The sequence below is a fragment of the Panthera tigris genome, chromosome A3 (genome assembly GCF_018350195.1).
Source record: "Panthera tigris isolate Pti1 chromosome A3, P.tigris_Pti1_mat1.1, whole genome shotgun sequence".
NCBI lineage: Eukaryota > Metazoa > Chordata > Mammalia > Carnivora > Felidae > Panthera > Panthera tigris.
Genome location: NC_056662.1, coordinates 84,296,677 through 84,317,776, shown reverse-complemented (window position 1 = coordinate 84,317,776; position 21,100 = coordinate 84,296,677). Strand labels below are relative to the sequence as shown.

The 21,100-nt window shown below is 40.7% G+C and overlaps 1 protein-coding gene across 26 annotated transcripts in view; it reads left to right on the top strand.

The window, feature by feature from the left end:
• LOC102969177 (E3 ubiquitin-protein ligase RNF113A-like) overlaps nucleotides 1–21,100 on the top strand; it is a 504,616-nt gene that overhangs the window by 469,256 nt on the left and 14,260 nt on the right. For 19 of the 26 annotated variants that reach the window (XM_042981571.1, XM_042981585.1, XM_042981584.1 and 16 more), the window contains one exon: nucleotides 9,301–9,351. The exons of 1 other annotated variant lie outside the window; for it this stretch is intronic. In XM_042981571.1, coding sequence (XP_042837505.1) covers nucleotides 9,338–9,351 — 14 coding nt within the window. In that variant the 5' untranslated portion in view covers nucleotides 9,301–9,337. Of the gene's footprint in view, nucleotides 1–9,300; nucleotides 9,352–11,547; nucleotides 12,950–14,642; nucleotides 14,695–21,100 lie in introns of those variants that run through there. 6 more of the 26 variants (XM_042981593.1, XM_042981591.1, XM_042981590.1 and 3 more) reach the window with 6 other exon arrangements.

Sequence of the window (21,100 nt, the reverse complement as noted above, 5' to 3'; positions counted from 1 at the left end):
ACCTGCCAGGATTTACCTGATGACACCCAGTGTCTCCCCATGCATCATACCTCTTGAGCACAACCTTTTATCCCTTGGGTATCATTAATTTTAAATATTGCTGCTTTTCCCCTAATATCATGTGCCTTTGCTTTTTGGTCTGGATTTGCCCTCTTAACACATTCTCTCCCCTCTTACTTCTCCCAGACAAACAGGTATCTAGTGTCCCCCTAGTTTTAAAACATGAATTCCTTCTTAGGAATATTATTAAGGACATACTTAATGTATTTTTAAAAATGCATCGACATGGTATGTTTTTCCTTATAAATTGATAGTGCGTTGCACTGAAGCCCCCTTTGGTGTTCTGCCTCTAAAAAGTCCCCCGTTTTGCCAAAATCTATCTACCTGATCCCCTCGGAACCATTGAGCATCGGACTACAACCCATTCTTAACCCCAAACTAGGAAATCCAAGGCTCTCTCCTGTACATAGGTCATTTGATGAGAGGACATTTGATGTGAGGTGAGGTTGGAGTGTAACTCCCACTAAGTGGGTATTTCGAAGATAAATAACAAAAGGGATTACTGAGGTAATTGATGCAGCTCCAAGACTTGGCTAGAGAGGCCCTGAAGGAAAGCTGAGGACTGCCAGAGCTCCCTAAGATGATAATTAACTTAGGAATTGCAAGCTGTTGGAAGGACCTGCCTGAGGCCCTTCCTCTTTTGTACTCAAAGAAAGGGAAACCTGAGGAATGCTTCTGGAAGCTGGGGCAGGCATAATTCTCCTCTAGAACCTTCAAAGATCAAGCTGCTGCAAGACAGAGATTTCAGTTCTTTTAATTTATTCATCTTCAGAATTGGGCAGCCAGTGATGGAAACTGTGCCTTGTTATTCATTGTAGTCAAAGCAGGTACTTATTGTTTTAAGTGAACTCTACAGAAAAGTACAGGAAGACCGGCAAATCATGGTCTTTTTTCATCTGCTTTAAGCAACAGCATAGTGTAGACTAGTGTAGAACTGAGGCAGAAATTGCAGGGCCCGATGGGGACCAAATTTAAGATCAGCTGCCATTTATTGAGTATCTACTATGTGCCAGGACTGTGAAAGCCCTCTAAGATATAATCATTCTGCAGTAAGACAGGGGCTATAATACCCTCTGAGAGTTGTTCTAAGGATGAAGGGACTTATTTCACACAGTATTTATCATCTTATCTTCCCTCATGATTGGCAGCAATTACTTTGCCCTTGTTTCATCCTCACAAAAAACTAGTGAGGTTAACAGGTGTCCAACTCAGGATATCATTTGTCTCCTCAACTTCAACTCAAGGCCTCATGCACAGAAAATAATAATAGTGCTACTGAATTCATAACACATCGTAATTTGCGTAATGCATTCATATATGCTGTCTTCTTTAATAATCAAATCCTACTTTTGAAATAAGAATTAGTCTCTCCATTTTAGAGATGAATATTTGAGATGGAGAGCCCTCAAATGATTTATTTGTTCAAGGTCACATGATGAAGATGGACCTCAAACCCATCAAGACTCACTGGTGCCTTTAGATGGAAAAGGCAGTGTCCTTAAGGTTATCCATGTAATGGCACTAAATTAGCCTCCTGCTCCGAACTCAAAATACCATTCCCCTCACCTGACGTGGCCCTGCAATCCTGCCCACTAAGGTTACCCATTTGAGCTACGGCAGTGAGTTTCCAAACGGTCCTTGTAAAATAGGCAAACATTTCCCAGAGAGGGGTGGCATAATGAGCCAGTGCATCTCAAACGTTTCCGTGTAATGGAGTCACATATCACGTGTATGTGACTGTATTAGGTTCCGTGGCTATTGCAACAAATAACTGCAAACCTGGTAGCTTGCAAAATGAATTTGTTATCTCACAGTTCTGGAGGCCAGAAATTAGAAACCAGTATGAGTGAACTGAAATCAAAGCGCCAGCAGGGCCCTGTTTCCTCTGTGGCTGTAGGGAGAGTCCGTTCCTTCCCTCTTCCAACTTCTGGTGGCTGCCAGCATTCCTGGGCTGTGGGCCTAGCCGCATAATCCAGAGAAAGCTCCTCCTCTCAAGATCCTTAATCACATCTGTTGCCTGTTAAAAAACAAAATTCAACCAAGTGAATTTGAAGGTCTAATTGGCTTTGTTAAGCGATTCACGAATCAGGCAGTATCCCACCTAGCAAGTAGGGATGCTCCAAGGAGTTGTACAAAATGGAAGGTTTTTTATAGGTAGAAGGGTGGGCGAGGAAATTGTTAGCAAAAGAAAAGAAAGGATTGTTCTCGTTCTCAGTACCTAGATGCCCATTCTAAGGCTGGACCCTTCTCACTTCAAATGGCCCTGCTTAGTGCCTAGTTCCTGAGAGTGAACAGTAAATATTATAGGTTATAAGAAGTTCTCTCCCGAATGCCTGTGTCTACCTACCAACCTCCCCCATTTCTCTATTTCCAGAACTCTTTTCTCCCCATCCTTCAAGGCCTAACTATAATTCTTAATCATGAAGCCATTCCTGATCTCGATCGCTGAAAATAATCTCTTCCACCTTTTTCATAGCATCTTATGTGACTCTTTTATGTGACTGTTGGATGGCATCTATAACTTTTAAATAAATATTTAGTTATTCTGAGAGAAAGAGAGTGCACATGGAGGAGGGGCAGAGAGAGAGGGAGACAAAGAATTCCCACCAGCTCTGCACTGTCAGTGCAGAGCCCAACACAGGACTCGATCTCATGAACTGTAAGATCGTAACTTGAGCTGAATTTGAGACCCAGATGCTTAACCAACTGAGCCACCCAGGTGCCCCAACATGTATGACTCTCTAGCTTGCATCATAGTAACTTACATGTAATTTGTCTCTCTTCCTAAATTCTGAGCTCTCTGAGGTCGAACCAGTCTCTCACCAGGACCACCATGATAGCCTTCTAAGCTTTACCTTCACCCCTCCTCACCTGCAGTCACACAATCACAGTGAGCTCTATAAAATTAAAATCAGATTATATTATTCCCCTGATAAACGATTCTGATAGCTTCCTGTCACACTCAGAATAAAATCCAAACTCCTTCCTATGGCTTGCAAGACCCTGCAACAATTGCAAGTTCTCCCCAAACCTTCAACCAGCCAATGCTACCTTCAGTTACTCTCCCCCAAGTGCCCTGCCTATGTTGAATTAGAAGGTGCCCTGTCCTGGTAGACCATTATCAAAGGCACCCTTGCCCTGGGCTCTTGCAGCCTGTGCCAGAGCACACACCTTCCTGGGCAGGTACAGCCCAAGCTGGATCCTATCCCCAGTTGGGCCCTGCCTACTAAACACCTCTCTGCCGGCCATGACCTGAATTTTTCTAGTGTAAATAAATCCCTTGCTGTGATTCTAAAGATGGAATATACGCAAGTAGAAAAGCAACTGTAATCATGTGTGAAGGAGGAAGTTTATAAGGATGTTCATTACAGCATTATTTGGAATGGTAGAAATCTTCAAATGAGCTAACCACCTAAACAGTTATTAGTAAAAAAAAATACTGAATTATGTTAAGTCCAACTGCAGAAAACTAAGCAAATGTTAAAGAGTAATAAGACACTTACTGTCTAGGGCTGGAGGACTAGGGGGAAATGAGCGTGACTGCTGATGGTTATAGGGTTTCTTGAGGGTGGGGAACTTGTCATGATGGTTGCATAATTCTGCACATACAAAAGAGCAGTCAATTGTGTGCTGTAAATGGCTGAATTGCATTATATTTGAATTATATCTCAATAACGCTGTTAAAGAGAATATGATAGAACTGTGTGATAACCCTGCAATTACTTTTTATTTTAAATAAAAACGAGTTATAGGACAATTTAAATATAGGGTATATTTTCAGCTTTAGAAAACAGGGTATGTGACTATACGCACATATGCAAATACATTAATGCATACACACGCACGTGCAGATTGATTAAAAAAGAGAGGATGGGGTGAAAATGCCGCCCTGGATGGTAAACTCTGGGTAGTTGGATTGGTGGAGAGATTGAAAGGGGATTTCATTTTTTATTCCTAACCAGTTAGGGATATGTCAGCTGCAAGTTCTTGAATACCTGACAAAATGAAAACAAACAGAGGTTAGTTTTCTCCTCCTAACAAGAAGGCTGGAGATCCATCGCTGCCTGACTTGATGTAGGGACCGGCATCTCTGAGGTGACCTTGGCTTTCTCTTATGCCTGTGATGTGATGGCTGCTGAGTCACTTGATATCAAAGTCAAAAGTTCTTAGATTCTCCAGGTCCCTGACACATTTTTCCTTTTGCCTTATCACCAGAATTATGTCATATGGTCACTTCTAGTTGCCAGGGAAACTGAGAAAGTATTTTCTTCTTCCAGTATCAATAGTGGAAGTCATGGAGAGAGATGGGGGTAGGAATAAATGCTGGGTCGGCCAACCAGAAGTATCTACCCCAGTGTGCTCTAAGTATACCACAACTGGTATCCTTTGCATCTTTTCCAGAAGCCTTCATTTTTTTTTTGGTAGCTAAAATAACAGTAGTAATAATAAACTAAATCCCACCACCCAAAGGTAGGCATTATTACTATTTTGATGTCTATCTTTTCAAATTTCTCTTTATTTCTCTCTCTATATATGATATCTGTATATCTGTGAATATGTATATATATGCAGAGGTATATATGTAATTTTATGTAAATAGTATTATACCCTACTTATTATTTCCTAACCTTTTTCGCTCAAAAAAAATCATGAGATCTCATGTCAATGCACATGGATAAGAGACAGTATCCTTTTCATTGTTACATTACTATTTTATCGTTTTTACTGAACCAGTTCCCTGCTAACAAACATTCATGTTGTTTCAGATTCTTCCCTGTTGTAAACAATACCTCAGCAAACACCTCTGTCTGGGCAACATAGTACTAGTGTCTATCTCCCTGGGATATAGCGACATTATTATTGAAACTTAAAAAAGCACATCTACCATTGATATGAGATGCTTTAAGCGATCATAAATGAAATCAGGATTTCTCCTTTATTCTCTCTTCCTCACAATAATAAAGAACATTTGAAGGAGAGTATGCTAAAATATTTAAAAATATCAAAAACATTTCAAAAAATACCTTAAATATTGCCTGTAAGGGAAAAACTGAAACCATGAACTCACTTCTTTAGTTGTCTTAAAAAGGAGAATTTTCATGTTATTTATACTACAAAGGAAAGAGATGACATTAAGATTTGACACAAATTGACAAAAGCCAGATGATGCAAACTGAACACTATCCCTCTACCCAAATTCAAGCTTTTTAAAGCCAAGATGGTTTTAACAGAAGAACTATGCTTCAGTCAATTAAATTATATCTTTAAAAGATAGAGTGGTGACTCCATAGGACCGTCAAAACCATATCTAGCATTACATTCTTCCATGGCAAAGACTCAAAACATTTTTATGAACACACTAAAGGAGGATAATGGAAGAGACCTTGCCTAGTTAATGGCTAGGGAGAGTAAGAAGATTCTGGCAAATTTGACCCACAGAACAATCCTGCAGCTGCAAAAGCAGATAAAAAGGAGACATAAAACAACTTTGCAAATAATCTGCCCAGACGTGTCTGCATTTTCCTGTTCACAAATACCCTAGAAGTGAGCAGAAGTAGGAGAGAAAAGACTGCCTGTAAAGAATCTGTCTATAGGCACATACCAACTACCATTAAGACGAACACACACCATTTGTTCTCCAAGTGAGTCATTCTGAATGAGTCATTCATTATTTGAATTTGCTCTTATCCAATGCTATTGTCTATTGACCAATCTTTGCTAGTTGCCTTCTTAAATCTATATTATTTGTAAGGAACCTACCCAGATTTATAATAGGTTCCTCTTCAAAAGCTTCACCACCTTCCATTGCTTTTGTTCTTAACCCCTACTGACCCCACCTCCACTCCCCACCACTACGTGCACTCAGAATTGAAAACCACAAGACCCTCTCTAGGATCCTGCCAAGATGGCAGATTGAAGAGTAGTAGAAGAGCCCTATTATCAGACATGATAAAACCAGTCGTTAATTAATTAATCCAAAGTTAGTTCAAGTGGTGAATGATTTGAAATAATATTATACTTAAACATTTATCTTAATGTACATTTACTCCGTGTGTGTGCTGATGCAAGAGGGAGGCCACTTCCTTCTGTCTGGATTCTCTTTGGAGTCTCAAGTCTTCTTTCTTATATACATATCCAGAATGCATTTCTACATTCTGGTTTCTCTGAGGAAAATTAATGATACTTGCAAAGTAATTTGACAGCCAAAAAGCTGTCCAGCTTTTTTGATCGTTTATAGTTGTCTTACGCACTCCTATTTCAACAGCCTACTTTTTTAAAAGTTCACCTATATCAAGCCTTTCTAAAGCACTCAACTTAATTTTTCATTGATATAACCCTTTCTACCTTCATATTTTGTCTGATATTGTAATATGATGTTAAATGACATAATTATATTAACAAGTACAACGACATAAACAGGTTTGGAAACAAACTTCAGATGAGACTGGTTCTTGGTCAACATTCAGCTCCACGGTGAGGAGCCATTAGCATTCATTCTGCAGTGAGTTTTGTGCAGTAAATAGAGAGCAGTGGCTAATAGGGTAGATCTAACCTGACAAAGCAGTTAAATCGGGACTGGTTAAGAGTTACTGCACATCTATCAAGCTATAAATTTTAGAGTCTGAACAATTTCTGATAACTGGCGAGAAACCCAGGACTTAGCTGCTTGCTACAAACTCACTATGTGACCATAGACAGGGGTGATATTAAAAAAAATGTTCAAGGGGCACCTGGGTGGCTCGGTTGGTTGAGTGTCTGACATCCACTCTGGTCGTGATCTCATGGTTCACGGGTTCGAGCCCCATGTTGGGCCTGGTGCTGATTGCTTGGAGCCTGGAGCCTGTCTCACATTCTGTGTCTCCCTCTCTCGCTGCCTCTCTCCCACTCCTACTCTGTCTCTCTCAAAAATAAATAAACATTTAAAAATAAATAAAAATGTTCAAGAATCATTGGCCAGGATAGCCTGCACACTGTCCAATTAGAATTCATGCTGGCCATAAACAACCTGTAAGAATATGTGTGTTCTAGCTGGAGATTAGCCCTGACCATAGATAAACTGGCATGTTGAGCATTCTTCACTTGTAAATGAGGGAGGTTGGTCAAGCAAAGCTCTATTGTTCCTTCTGACTCTGAAATTCTTCCATTGAGCTATATGCAGCTCTAATTAATTTCCTCCTATGGGATTCATCAGTTCTCTGATTCAATTGTTTCTTCTTTCTTTGGATAGGTGCTGTCTCAGAATTGTCACTGAGACAGACTCTCATGCGCAGTAACAAAAAGACAATAGCAAGGGAGGCATGGATGATAAGATAGACATTAACCATAAATACAGAGCATATAGTATGTACTTTATATGTGCTACATTAAAAAAAAAAACATTTACCTTCACATACTCACATCCTCCTTCCTGATTCTCCAGGAATCTGTCTTCTGCATGTTTCATTTTGTTTTTAACCTGGGGATGACGCTTGTTTTTATGCCATGCTTAGTTTACACAGATTGGAACATGTTTTCCACATGCAGGCTTCTTGTTTGCCAACAAGCCCAGCTGTTGGGGGGCACTGAAGATCACCCAATTACAGAAAACAATCTTGAATACCTTTTCATGTTTCCCTCTCCTACCCTAGAGGATCTTTTCCAACAATTGCAATTCTAAGGGCTTCTTCCATTTACAGGAAACATTTACTCCTTTATTGTACCCCCCCCCCCGCCCCTTTCCAACTTATCCTAAAAGAGTTTATCGTTGAGCAGGTAGGGGGCCCTTTTCAATTGCCTCTGACTTACAGACCAAGGGGGGGGGGCAGGTCCATCTGATTAGACTTTGATTCTGCACTCCTTCTACAGGAAGACAGGACACAACAGATTTGAACACTCGCTTGGGGAAAACGGCGCGCACGCGCGCGCACACACACACACCAAAAAGTCTTCAAACTACTTTACAGCATTGGTTCAGGCTCCCGTATGCCAGGTCCCAGCCCATAATAAATTTTATTGCAATGTTATAAACTCCTGAAAAGAGGAACTTGGAATAGAAGTGCTGACACGAGCTGCCAGACCCGCGGCACTACATTCTTGTGGGTTCTGTCCTGACATCAGCGCACATCTGGGGCAAAACCCAAAATACTAAAATACCCAAATAATGTTTTGCCTTTCAGATAGATTCCTTTTCTCTCAAATTAATTTTAGTAAAATAAAAAACTAGGTGGTCTTATCAAAGAGAAATGGGCACTCTTGCAAACAACACATGACTTCGTGTGGAGTCATGGCTTAGAGCTCAAAGAGTTTTTCAGCCTAAGTTAAATTCATCTTGCAAATAAAGTGCCTTTTTTGAGGGGGGGAGGGGTGGGTGATTATTCATGTAAATGACAGCTTTATGTACTATAATTACAGTCATTAATGAAGGCACAATTACTTTATCATACATTACCAGGATCAAAGAAGGTCTCTTAAGAATCAGTTGTCAGTATATAGAGTCAATACAGAAATTAGACCAAATACGAACTGGAAAATTGTGCTTAAATAATGCCCCAGAGGTTAAAGAAACAATGAGTTGAAGTTGCAGAGTGAGAAAATTAAAAAGACACACTAGAGGTCACTGTTGCTACTTGAGCTGAGGTTGTATCCTATCTATCTCTCTCTCTATCTATCTGTCTGTCTATCGATCATTTTTGGTAGCCTGTGTGCATACTGGAAAATCTCGAAAAAGATCAACTACCTTAATTAAATTTTAAAAACTCTATCGTGTATTTTTCCCTCTCTGTTGTATGTTGGATATTTAAGATAGAATTTGAAAAGAAATCTGAATTTTAAGGATTTCTTTCATGATCATATCAAATAATTCATCCCTGATGAAAAACCTTACCCCCATTTTGTGGATTTTGAAAATCACCTTCAAACTATTCCTTCACTTGGATCCAAAAGTAAAAGTAATTGAAGAATTCTGTTTGGTATTCCTCTCCATAATAGAAGGAAATGATTCCAACTCTTAACATTGTGCAAAAATGTAAGATTGTTAAATATGGACAATATGTTGAGTCCCATGTTTCAAACTCTATAGAGAAAGAGTCTCTTAAGTATGGCAGGTTTGTGGAAAATCTTGGAAACAGGTCATGGGAATTGTTAGTAAAATATTCCAATTCTACATACATAAAAGGAAATTATTTTAGAAAAACAACCAATGTCTCAGGTGGGCCATTGCAAACATAATGAGTCTAACAGAAAGAATTCCCTTTTTTGCAGCCTTCAGGAGACTCAGGTCCTGTCTTTTCCCTCTGAGATGGCTGGTATTCAGTAAGTACATACTGTTGCTAGAGAAAAGGAGCCCATCCATTCCAGAGACCCAGAGCCCAGCTTCTGAGTGTCTTAACAGAGAAGTTAAAAGCTGAATGGTGTATTCCAATAAGAGTATCGTACCACTGCCAAAGTTGGGATTCAGTATTCTTCCTCTTAGACTATTGGTCTTAGATATGGGTACTGGTAATAGGAACATCAACAAAGCTATATGGCTATATTCAACTCTAGGCCTTGAAACATTTTCAGTAAGACAGGTCACTCTAACTCCCCTGCTTTCTGGTCTTTGCACATGAAACCCATCTCCTCCCATTTGATAACACAAGGCCTACCCAAAAAGAAAAAAAGGAGGAAGAGGGAGAAAAGTGTGAAGTCTGTTTCCTTTTCTAAACCCCTACTTTTTAAAATTTTTTTTTTTAACGTTTATTTATTTTTGAGACAGAGAGAGACAGAGCATGAACGGGGGAGGGGCAGAGAGAGAGGGAGACACAGAATCGGAAGCAGGCTCCAGGCTCCGAGCCATCAGCCCAGAGCCCGACGCGGGGCTCGAACTCACAGACTGCGAGATCGTGACCTGAGCCGAAGTCGGCGCTTAACCGACTGAGCCACCCAGGCGCCCCTCTAAACCCCTACTTTGCTCTGCATTGCGTTATTTGCTTTGTCCATGTAGCTCAGTCCTGGGAATAATTAAGGTTCAAAGGCCTGAGTAATAACTCCTTAGTAACTGAGTGCTTGCTACAAGTTTCATGGGTGTGGGTAAAATAGATTCGGAATTTAATTTGAAAATTTTAAGAGAGGATTCTGTATATTTAATTGTATTTTCCAGGGGGTGGGAACTAGTGGGAGGCTCAGAACCTCGGTGTGAATGAGATGGAAGTGTCTGGCCCATGTGAGAGTGCAGCGTATGGGGGAAGGCCATGTGCCCTAGATGCAGGGCTTCCTCCACAGCCCAGCTGGGGTGAACTAGGGCAAATTCTTGACCTTTCTAAGCCTAATTTTTCACTTGTGAAATGGAGATCATAATTTCTGTCTCTGCAGGCAGAATTACATAAATTAATGGTTGTAAAGTGCCAGGCCTAGGGCTTGGCACGGGTAAGCACTCAGTAAATGTCAGTTGTCATCGTTGTCATAGGGGAAGTTCACTGGACTCCTTTGCACCTATCAAAGAGACACAGAAGCTATGTTTACATCCACAAGCAGGTTTGAAACAACAACAACAGCATAAACAAATAACAGTTGAAGTCAACAGCTTGTTGTTTGGGAGAAAACAAACAAACAAACAAGTTTTAATTAACCGTTGTGTCTTTGTTTTTCCGAACAGTTTTGTGTATACAGATTCAAATGTGGACTTTAAGGAAAACAGAACACTTTACTACCATTACAGAACTATTACCATAATTTCTTTGGTTAAGAAAATGACGTACATTTTGTTAACCAAAAGAAAAAAAGACATTAAATGTGTCTGTGTTTTGCACAGTGTAACTATTTTTTTGAAAATGCTCTATAATCTGCAGGCTGGAGGGTGGACTGGGGTTCATTGAAGTCAGCCACATGTAACAGCAGCCCCAGACTTCTCACAAGGTTGAAAGCCACTGCCCTCACTGGTTCTGGTTGCAATTATAATATGCAATACATTTTGTTTTAAATGGAAGCTTTTATAATGAAATTTGGAAGCCCACGTCATTTCCCTTTGCTTACTACAAAAAGAGAATTTGAGGGCAGACAATAAAGGAAATGGCAGGGAACTATTATGTGACCTTGGGCAAATCGCTCAGTGGTTAGGCCTGTACACACACACACACACACACACACACACACACGCACGCACACACACCCTTAGTCTTTAAATTCTTTTGCAGAGCTATGTCAAGCAAAAAGTGGAATGGAGATTTAGCAATGCTATGGTTATTTTGAATAAGGGATATTTGATCAACTTGAATGAATAATTGTTACCAAATTTTCTCATTAACCAAGAAATTGCTAAATCTTGTGTTTTAAGAAGTACTGCCCGGGGTAGGGGAAATGAAGGGTTTTCTTCCTCACTTGGGCGTACAGCTGAGAATTTAGTCTGTAGTTTTGTCCACTGGTCTCCCTGGAATGGAAGTCCCGGAATTTCCTCTCAGGCTAGATTCAAACATTTTCAAAACCGTTATTCTCAGTTAACACTCTGGAACATCACTTCTGAGGTGACTTTATTTAATTAAACAGGGCTTGGGCAGAAATACAGCAAGATGTTCACCACTTACACGAAAAAAAAAAAAATCCAGGATCCTGTCCCCAAACTCCCAAATGGATAAATAAATCCCGCACTCCCAGCTCGCACTCAGACTCGGCTTAGCCTGACCGCAGGCAGTTGCTGACTTCAGGGAGGAGTTGGGCGCTGGGGGAGCTGTTGCACGTACGTAGCACGTAGCACGTAGACGTAGCACGGAAGGTAGAAGTTGCAGGGGCGGAGCGGAGGAACCGTCCAGTGGTCCCATCTGAGTTCGTAGTGGGTGTGACTGCCTTCAGGTACTGGTTTCCCCCTTGGCTGATGCAATGTTGCCTCATTAGGGACTCTAAACGCCAGTTTGACTTTGAGTATAAATAGAAGGTCACAGCTCTAGGGGTAGCTCTGCGGAAGAAGGAGACAGCAAATAGGAGACAGCAGGAGGGGCTTTTCCAGGGAGCTCTTTAGTGTGGGCCTCGGGCTGAAGGACAGAGAGCAGGCACGCCAGAAGGGACGCTGGGGTTGACACCCACCGTCTCCTTTCGCCCCGCTCATTAATTTAGCCCGTGCCTTTCAGCCGCATGATGCGGTGAAAAAAGACCTCCTGCCACGGCGAGATGTCTGCTTTGCACAGAGGCCTGGATTCTGCCCTTTCCTCCTCAGGAGTTCAAACGAGTCACTTCTCTCACACCGTAGAACTTTTGGGTGCAGCAAGGCAAACGCGTTCAGATGTTTTCGTGTCTTGGGACGTTGTGGGAGGTAGGAGGAATTGAGTTCCCGGACCTCAGGTGCAATGCACAGGTCCGCGGCAAAGTCTTTCCACCTCAGGATCCGTGGCAGGCCTTCCTTGTCCATGCTTCTCAAAGTTCAGGCCACAGATATTGTTAACAGGATCATTCCAGAGACCCCCTTTTAAAGGTACGGCACACTGGGCCTTACCCAGGATTCACTGAATCAGAATCTCCGGGCATGTATCCCAGGAATCTGCACTGTAGCCACCTTCCTGGTTTTTGTTTGTTTTTTCTTTTGCACGTTATTATCTGAGAAATAGGGCCAGCTGCCACCAGCTTTTAGTCTTAATAAGGGCTAAGCTCTTAGCTTAGTATGGACCCTCTCTCAGTGGCTTATGGATTGAGCACTCCTGGGTTCCATTCATATTAAAGGACATTTGGAGAGGGTAGTTTATCTCATGATTTACTCGACAAGCATGATTCTGAGGGAGTGGGGCGAAGAGTGTTAGAGGTATCAAGAAATTTTTAATCAATTGAGTGAGACAGAGACAACATCTGTACCTTGGCCACCTCTCCCGTAGTGTGTGGGTTTAGTCACTTCTGCTCATCACACATCTGATTAGAAACACAGCCACAACCAGCGAAGCAGTATTACAAGGTAGGTTGTTGTCAGCTTGTTGTTTTTCTTTAAGCCACTCTGTATATTCTGAATTACTGTTTTGAAAGAATTATTTGTAAGTGGTAAGTTAGATGTTTTCACTGCCATTGTTCTTGTGATTACTAGAAACCCAGGACTTTCCACTCTAAGATTGTTTAAAATCCTTACATAAGAAGCAGGTGGACTCTATCGTTATGTATGCCGAAGGGCACAAAGGAAGATACATAAAATTTTAAATACCCAAATTGCCCACTTTATGCCATATACCTCTTGTACCATGTATAAAAATATATATGTATATATATAATAGGAAAGAATAAAAATTTAAAATAAGTATATATCCAGGTTAAGGAAAAAGCATACTGCACAAAAATGTCTTTGTATAAATGCTGAATAAGATAGGGTAAGGGGATATTTATAGTTCTGCAGACGACTTAATATTTACTGCACCAGGAATTCATCCATCCTTCCAACTGGCTTGAGAGGCGTTTGAAACCAATAAAGCATATTTGTGTCCAAGCAGGGAGTGGAGTCCAGGCCCCACATAGCAGACCTGAGATGTGCTGGCCCAGGGAGCTTAAGTGATGTCAAATGTAAACCACTTTTCAAAAGCATGTTATCAGGTCCACACCAGACTATCCATTTTGATAATCTCATTCCATTTTTCATTTTATTGTTGAAAGGAGAAATAGATTAATGAGAGTCCAAATCCCCCTAGAAAGAAAACCTTCCTTATAAGGCATGTCTGAAGAGAGATTTGGAAAAATTACTTACTCTGCCTTTGTTTTGCCAAGTAAAGTAACATTTAGACCATTTATATTTGAAAAATTCTTAACCCAGGTCAGCGTGGCCTACTAGATTGTATCTAGAGGGAAAGAAATGAAGAACAACTAAAGATGATGATGATGATGATTTGTTTAGGTCAGTTCCAAATCTTCCAGACCTTGGTTCGCCAGTGTTGATTGACCGCTTGCCAATTTTCAGTTTGTGTGTATGATGGACATTTGGGGACAAACCCCATGATCCATTTCAGATACAACAAGAAAAAAATTGGCCCCAAATTGCATTTGCAAATGGTGTACCACATGAAAGAAACATTTGTCTGAAGAGAATTTTAAATGTTCAGCTCTTGGATATACAGATATATTCTTTCAGGTATCTCAGAACACTACAAGAAAGCTTGCTAGAGAATGATAATCGGAATCATAGCAGGGCATAAACAGAAGAGAACAGAAGGAGTCTTAGAAATCATCTTATCACATTGGTGACATCGTTTTACAGATGAGTGACCAGAGCCTATAAGGGTGGTCCCCGTGATTTCAAAAAACTTGCTTCCATTAGTCTTTCAGGGCAATGAGTCAAATGATACTGTGGTAGCTCCAGGAAAAAAATGTCAAGGTTTGGAAATTCTTTAGCCACTCAGAGTTGGAACAAGAGCCCCGCTTTCCAGACTCCCAGGCCAGAAGGCTGCACTTGAAAGGATAGGAGGCTTTTTTTTTTTTAAATAATTCCATTTTGTCAACCAACTAGAAGACAATTTTGCTTAGATGCTCAGTGGAGGTGTAGTAAAGTATTGTTTCTGACCAAATGTTCCTGTCCTCAATCAGGTTATAGTAAACAGTATTCCTGCCCTAAACAAATTTATTAGCCAGGGGTCATTTTTAACTTTACCACCTCATTCTGATTTTCACAGCTGCTTCTCAGAGGCGCTGGCACTGCCATTGATAATCCAAGCTTTCAGCAAGGTAAGCTCCCATTTGGCTAATAACATTTCATTTGGTTGACAACAGGCTAATAACTAGATCTTGCCACACACACACACACACACACACACACACACACACACAAGCCATCACAATGCCAGGCTCCTGTCAATTGAATTAGGAACCATTGGTATAGACAGATAATCAAGGTCACAGGAATTCAGAAGAAAGAGACGTTGTTGTCTTTGGAAAAGAGACTAACTAGACGAGATGTAGCTCCATTATTTACCATAAATAATTAGGGTACAGTCCCTGTGGGTAAAGAGCTGCACCCTACTTGATGGATCGTGTTCTATTCATCTTACTAGCAGTGTTCTTTTTAGGCATTTTTGATGTCTGCATTTAGAGCCATTGGGTCTGTTGCCTCCCTTCTCGTGGGACATGGGGAGAACGGCTGATACTTTATTTGTTCCCGACAGCTAAAAAAAAAACACATAAAGCCAGCAGAAACAGAGAACATGGTCTCTAGCCTTCCAGCTTCAGACCCCCGTCTTGGGTTGCATCGAAGCACACCACAGAAGCAGTCCTGGCCAAGCACACCACTTGAAACAAGCTGGGGAAGCCCCTGCTGGGCCAGGAAGGGATGTCGGTCATGAGGCTGAAATCTGGCCCAAAGGGGAGGCAGAACCTTGGATGGCTCTGCCAGGAAGGGACTGTGTGTGCTCTCACTGGGGTGAGAGCTCTGCCCTGCGGTTTGGTGAGTTGAGGTGTTGTGCACCTAAGGCCCTCCCAGTAAGCTGCCTCCCAGCAAATGCAAAACCACACTGTGGCATACACACCCCGGCAGAAGGAAATTAATTAAGACCCTGTGCTGACATTCCCTTCTGAGCTCACGCCACCCTCCAGCTAGGGCCACACATCACTCTGAGAGAGCAGACACAGCTGTGGGAGCTGTCTAGACCTGCTGTGATTAAGAAGGGCTCTGCTGCCTTAATGTCGAGTGTGTTTTCTTATGTCAGTATTGTCTCCTAGTTTTAGCATGACTGAATTGTCAAAGGTTTTTGGGTGGGTGTTTTCCCCCCTTTTTTTGGCCTTGCCTGTGAAATGACACAGTCTTCTCTTTTCCTGGTTTCCATTATATTCCATTGTATGGCCATGCACAGAGTAACATTTTTTTTTTTAAGTTTGTGTGTTTTCCATCTAATACCATGCAGTAACTATAATGCATAAACATGTGTTTAGGCACTTTGGAAAACATTTTTAAAATTAAAATGCCTCATGTCAGTCATAGGCATGCGGTACCAAAGTGTGTATGTAGCTGATCATGTGGATTAAGTATTCAGAGGAAAACATCTTTATAGTTATTGTGCATGTTCCACAGCCACTTTTCAAACTGAACCATCTCTGCATTAAAATAGCATTTTTATTTTGTCAAGACACTAAAAGCAATTGGAGGCCAGTGTTGATCGACCGCTTGCCAATTTTCAGTTTTTAAATCAAAGCTGCTTTGGACTTAGTAAGTGTGAGCTCTGTAAATATCCATAGTCATTCTATTTACATTTTACATGCATTCAAAATAACTCTCCCTTAAAAAAAAGAAAATGACTGAAGGAACATTTGCTCTAAGTTGAAAAACATTCCACCTCAGAACAGTCTCTTGTAGGCTGAATGATAGTCCCTTTGATATAATGGTTCTTAATGAAAATTGTGAGGGATTTTTCTGCTCTAAAAGCCTCAAGGGAGTTGGGCGGGAAGGGCACAGGTCAGCAGTAAGAACAACACCCATCCCAAGAGGCAATGACATTTGTTCTTCCGTCCTCAAAGTTTGTTCCTTAATTATTTTAGATATTGTCTCCTTATTGTTTTGAATGCTCTGCCTCTCTCTAAGAGGAAAAGTCATTTTCGCACAATGCACACAATACCCAATGTTGCTAAAGGACAAGGACCAGCCTTTGGGACTGAGCCGCTTAAGACTGAAAATCTCCAAGCTTATATTTCTTTGTCATTGTCAACATTATTTCTCAAAATTTGAAAATATGAACACCAATTAATTGGCCAAGATTCCAGCTATTTAATTAAAACTTGATGAGTTATAGAATTTGTGGGGATGGTAAGCAAGTATTGCTTGGGTTGTGTTGTCAAAGGCATCAGAGGAAGAATTCCATCCAAGGCATGAATCGTAATAGGTACTTCATTTGCCCAAGCTGGATTTTATTTTCATACAATTTTATTTATCATATACAGTTGTTTAGATGAATCCTTGAGTAAATATAAAACCATGTGAACTCTGTTTACAACACATCTTGTACCTAAAGGCCCTGGCAATGAATAGAGACTCAAAGATGAATGAAATGACCCCACTTTCAAAGATGTACTGTCTAGTAGGGGAAATAGAGAACAAAGAAATATCTTACAGTGTAATACATATAAAATCTCTTTTGTGTCTATACAAAAATAGCCTAGAGACGGGAGTAACTGATTTTTTTTTTCTGGAGAAGTCAATGAAAAGGTAAACCTAAGCAGGATCATAAAATGTAAATAGTTGATTGTTTCCTTTGCTGTACAAAAGCTTTTTATCTTGATGAGCTCCCAGTAGTTCATTTTTGTTTTTATTTCCCTTGCCTTTGGAGATGTGTTGAGTAAGAAGTTGCTGCAGTTGAGGTCAAAGAGGTGGTTCCTCTAGGATTTTGATGGTTTCCTGTCTCACATTTAGGTCTTTCATCCATTTTGAGTTTATTTTTGTGTATGGTGTAAGAAAGGGGTCTAGTTTCATTCTTCTGCATGTTGCTATCTAGTTCTCTCAGCACCATTCGCTAAAGAGACTCTTTTTTCCATTGGATACTCTCCTGCTTTGTCAAAGATTAGTTGGCCATACATTTATGGGTCCAATTCTGGGTTCTCTATTCTATTCCATTGGTGTATGTGTCCTGCTTTGATGATAACAGCTGTGACTAATGAATGGATAAAGAAGATGTGGTGTATGTATATGTATGTGTACATATGTACATACATACATATAGATACACACAATGGAATACTACTTGGCAATGGAAAAGAATGAAATCTTGCCATTTGCAACAATGTGGATGGAACTGAAGGGTATTATGCTAAGTGAAATAAGTCAGAGAAAGACATATATGTTTTCTCTCATATGTGGAATTTGAGAAACTTAGCAGAAGACTATGGGGGAAGGGAAGGGAAAAAGTAGTTACAAACAGAGAGGGAGACAAACCATAAGAGAACAAACTGAGGATTGATGGAGGGGGCGGAGAGGAGGGAAAAATGGGTGGTGGGTATTGAGGAGGGCACTTGTTGGGATGGGCGCTGGGTGTTGTATGTAAGTGATGAATCATGGGAATCTACGCCCGAAGCCAAGAGCACACTGTATACACTGTCAGCTAACTTGACAATAAATTGCATTTTTTCAAATAATAAAAATAAAATAAAATGTAAATAGTAGTGTGCTAAGGACACAAGAGGAAGATGGCTTATATACCAGGAATAATATTTAGAAGAACATGGAAGAGTGAAACCAGTGAAAGAGAGACTGAGAGAGAGACCATTGCAAGCAGTTCATTGTTACAGAACATGAGTGGGAAGGCATCGGGGGTGAGGCTGACCATGCTTTCAGGGCCTAAATCATGGAGAGTCTTTTACGCAGTACTAAGAGAGTTGGCTTCTAGTCTGTGGCACTAATGAACCATGGCTGAGGTTTAGGCTTTAAGAAAGATACCTCCAGTGGTACTTTGGAGGCTGGATTATGAATTTGAAGGGAGAGAAACAAGGATGAGTAAGGCTATTTGGGAGGCCATTATATAGTCCAAACAAAAGAGGATGTAGGGCTTAACTAGAAAAGTAGAGACAGGAGAAAATAGAAATGACAACTATTAAAAAGGGGGGTTGGTAGGTTGAATTTGGAGAGTCAGAGAAGGGAATGAGCCATGATGACTTTTGATCCTTAGCAAAGAAGCCCAGTGCAGCATTTAAGGAAGGGTGTTATGCACAGATGCAGGTATTAAGGGTAGTCTTAAAATTGTTTTCAATTACTCATCACTAGCAGTGGCAATTTTGTCAACTAGTATTCGGATTCTGCCTGCATCTTCTGTATTCCGGGGATAGGGAAGTGGCAACGTCTATAATACATGACTGCACTTAGCAGATGCCTGGAAAAAAAATTGGTAACTCCCTAGGAGGCCCTATGAGAACAGCCCAGAAATTACAGTCAACAGAGTTGAGCTAGAGCTGGCCCTGGCCAAAACAACCAGTTAGAATAGGGGAAATTCAGCAAATCATTCAGTTATGTGGCCTGTGTAATATGGCCCCCTACTAACTCCAATCCTACAAGAAAGATACACATACACATATAGAGATGTACACAAATACATCAGAATAATTTGAAGATTATTTTAACAAATTACTGTATATTTTGACTGTCAATGCCATGTTCATGGAAACTAAAATGATCTTAATATAGGAGGAACCCACTTATCTCAAAAGCAAGCATTTGTTTCGGATATATTCTGAAATGCTAGCATTTGTTAGGGGAGAATTTTCTACTGGATATTTTTCTAATTTCTGCCCTTTCTCTGTCTGCTCTTGTCCCAGGGATCTTAGCCTTTTGCAGTGCAATTATTCTCTGAAAATAATGAGTGTATCTAGCTGTGCCCTGGGCACAGTGTTGTATTTTACATGGTTACATCATTTATTCCTCCCAACAACCTACAGGTTGAAATTGTTATTACCCCAATTTTCAGATAAAGAAACAAAAGCAGAGAGGTTAAATGACTTGCCCAAGATTACATAGCTAGCAAATGTATAGACACTTCAATCCCAAGATGTTTGACAGCTTGTCCAAGTGGTCTTAGCCACCTTCCATGTCTGGTTCACTTGGATTTACAGATGAAGCAGGTTTTCTTGTGTACAAGACCAAAACTCAACCCCATCAGTCATTATTATCAATCATTTTTGTCATTTCATAACCTCAGAGTTTAAATCTGTAGTCCTGTGATCCCCTACCAACCCAGGAAAACCTAAAACAATGAAATTGCACTTGCCTGGTCTGCTGACTTTACACCAAGATCCAGCTAAACTGCATGAACTGTCAAGGCTAAAACTAGGACTTCTATCTTAGCTAACACCTGCCTCTCTCTCTCTCTCTCTCTCTCTCTGTTGAAATATATTATAATTAGCTGCTCTTCCTGGGAGAGACTGTAAAACTGAATGCAATTAAACAAAAAGAGAGACAGCAGATTTTATAGCAAAAAAAAAAAAAGTAATTTGGAAAGCCAACTAGATGGATGCATATTCAAAAGTAGCAATTTCACAGGCAAGGCAAACCTCCCTTATTTTGCAATAATGTACTGTGTACTGACTGGCAACCGGTGTAGCCTTTTGCACATGCTTGGGACTCTATCCTTGTCCACTCACTGGTACTCACAAAATGGGTTTGGTTGAATTAGGACATTTAATAGAACAGCCATTATCTGGCTGTGGTTTCACGTTAGTCAAGGACCACAATAAGCAGGTGACATGTGGCATACAGCCCATGATCCTTACTAGCCAAACGGCCCAGTGAGGGCAAAGTGTGTGTTACAGATACTCAGGCTCCTGTGCTATAACTAAAGGTGTGCAGTGTGGGACCAGTTGCCTCGTTTCTCTCCGTCAGTTCTCCGGCTGTGAAATGACCATGCTGATGCCTGCCCTACTTCCCTCAGGAGAACATGGTGAGATTCAGAAAGGGCTACAAACAAATTGTTTTATTCAAGTTTGGCTAATGAAAAGCCTATAATACAGCTATTTGTAGAAATGTGTTCATTTGTTGCTGAACAGATACTAGTCCCTGAGCACAGTTCTAGGGGAAGACCCAGTTACTTACCATTCATTAAAATGACTCATCACTTTCCTAAAACTGCATGTGGGAACTATCAGTGTCCAAAAGGTAGATCATGAAATAACCCATGGCCCAGTCACTAAAAGCTGAAAAGATTTGTAAGTGCCTCAGAAAAGTTCACAACTTAGTTGGAGAAAAAAAATTAGTCAAGGCAGATGTGTAGTGCAGGTTTGTAGCTGGGGAGAGGCAGACTTAGGGAGAAGAAACGCAGAAAAAAATTAAAGCTAAATGTTAGCCTCATCCTAGAACAGACCAGCCTGGAGATACTCTGGGTTTTATTGAACAGTTGCAAGGTAGCTTTAATTTAGCACTATATTTTGAAAGGTTTGCTATACCAGTGCTCTTTCCAACATTGCTTGTGTGTTTTTGGCTATGCCTAGAGGCCTGCTGTGGACTGATGGATGTCCAGGTGTGGAAAAGGATGCTAGCCATTTGTTTGCACTGTGGATTTATTTCTTTGCACTGTCTTTGCTCCTCCTAATTAAAATAGTAAACATTATTGTACTCAAAGCTTAAATAGCCCCCTGGACATGAGAGTGTTATGAATTAATAAGTAGA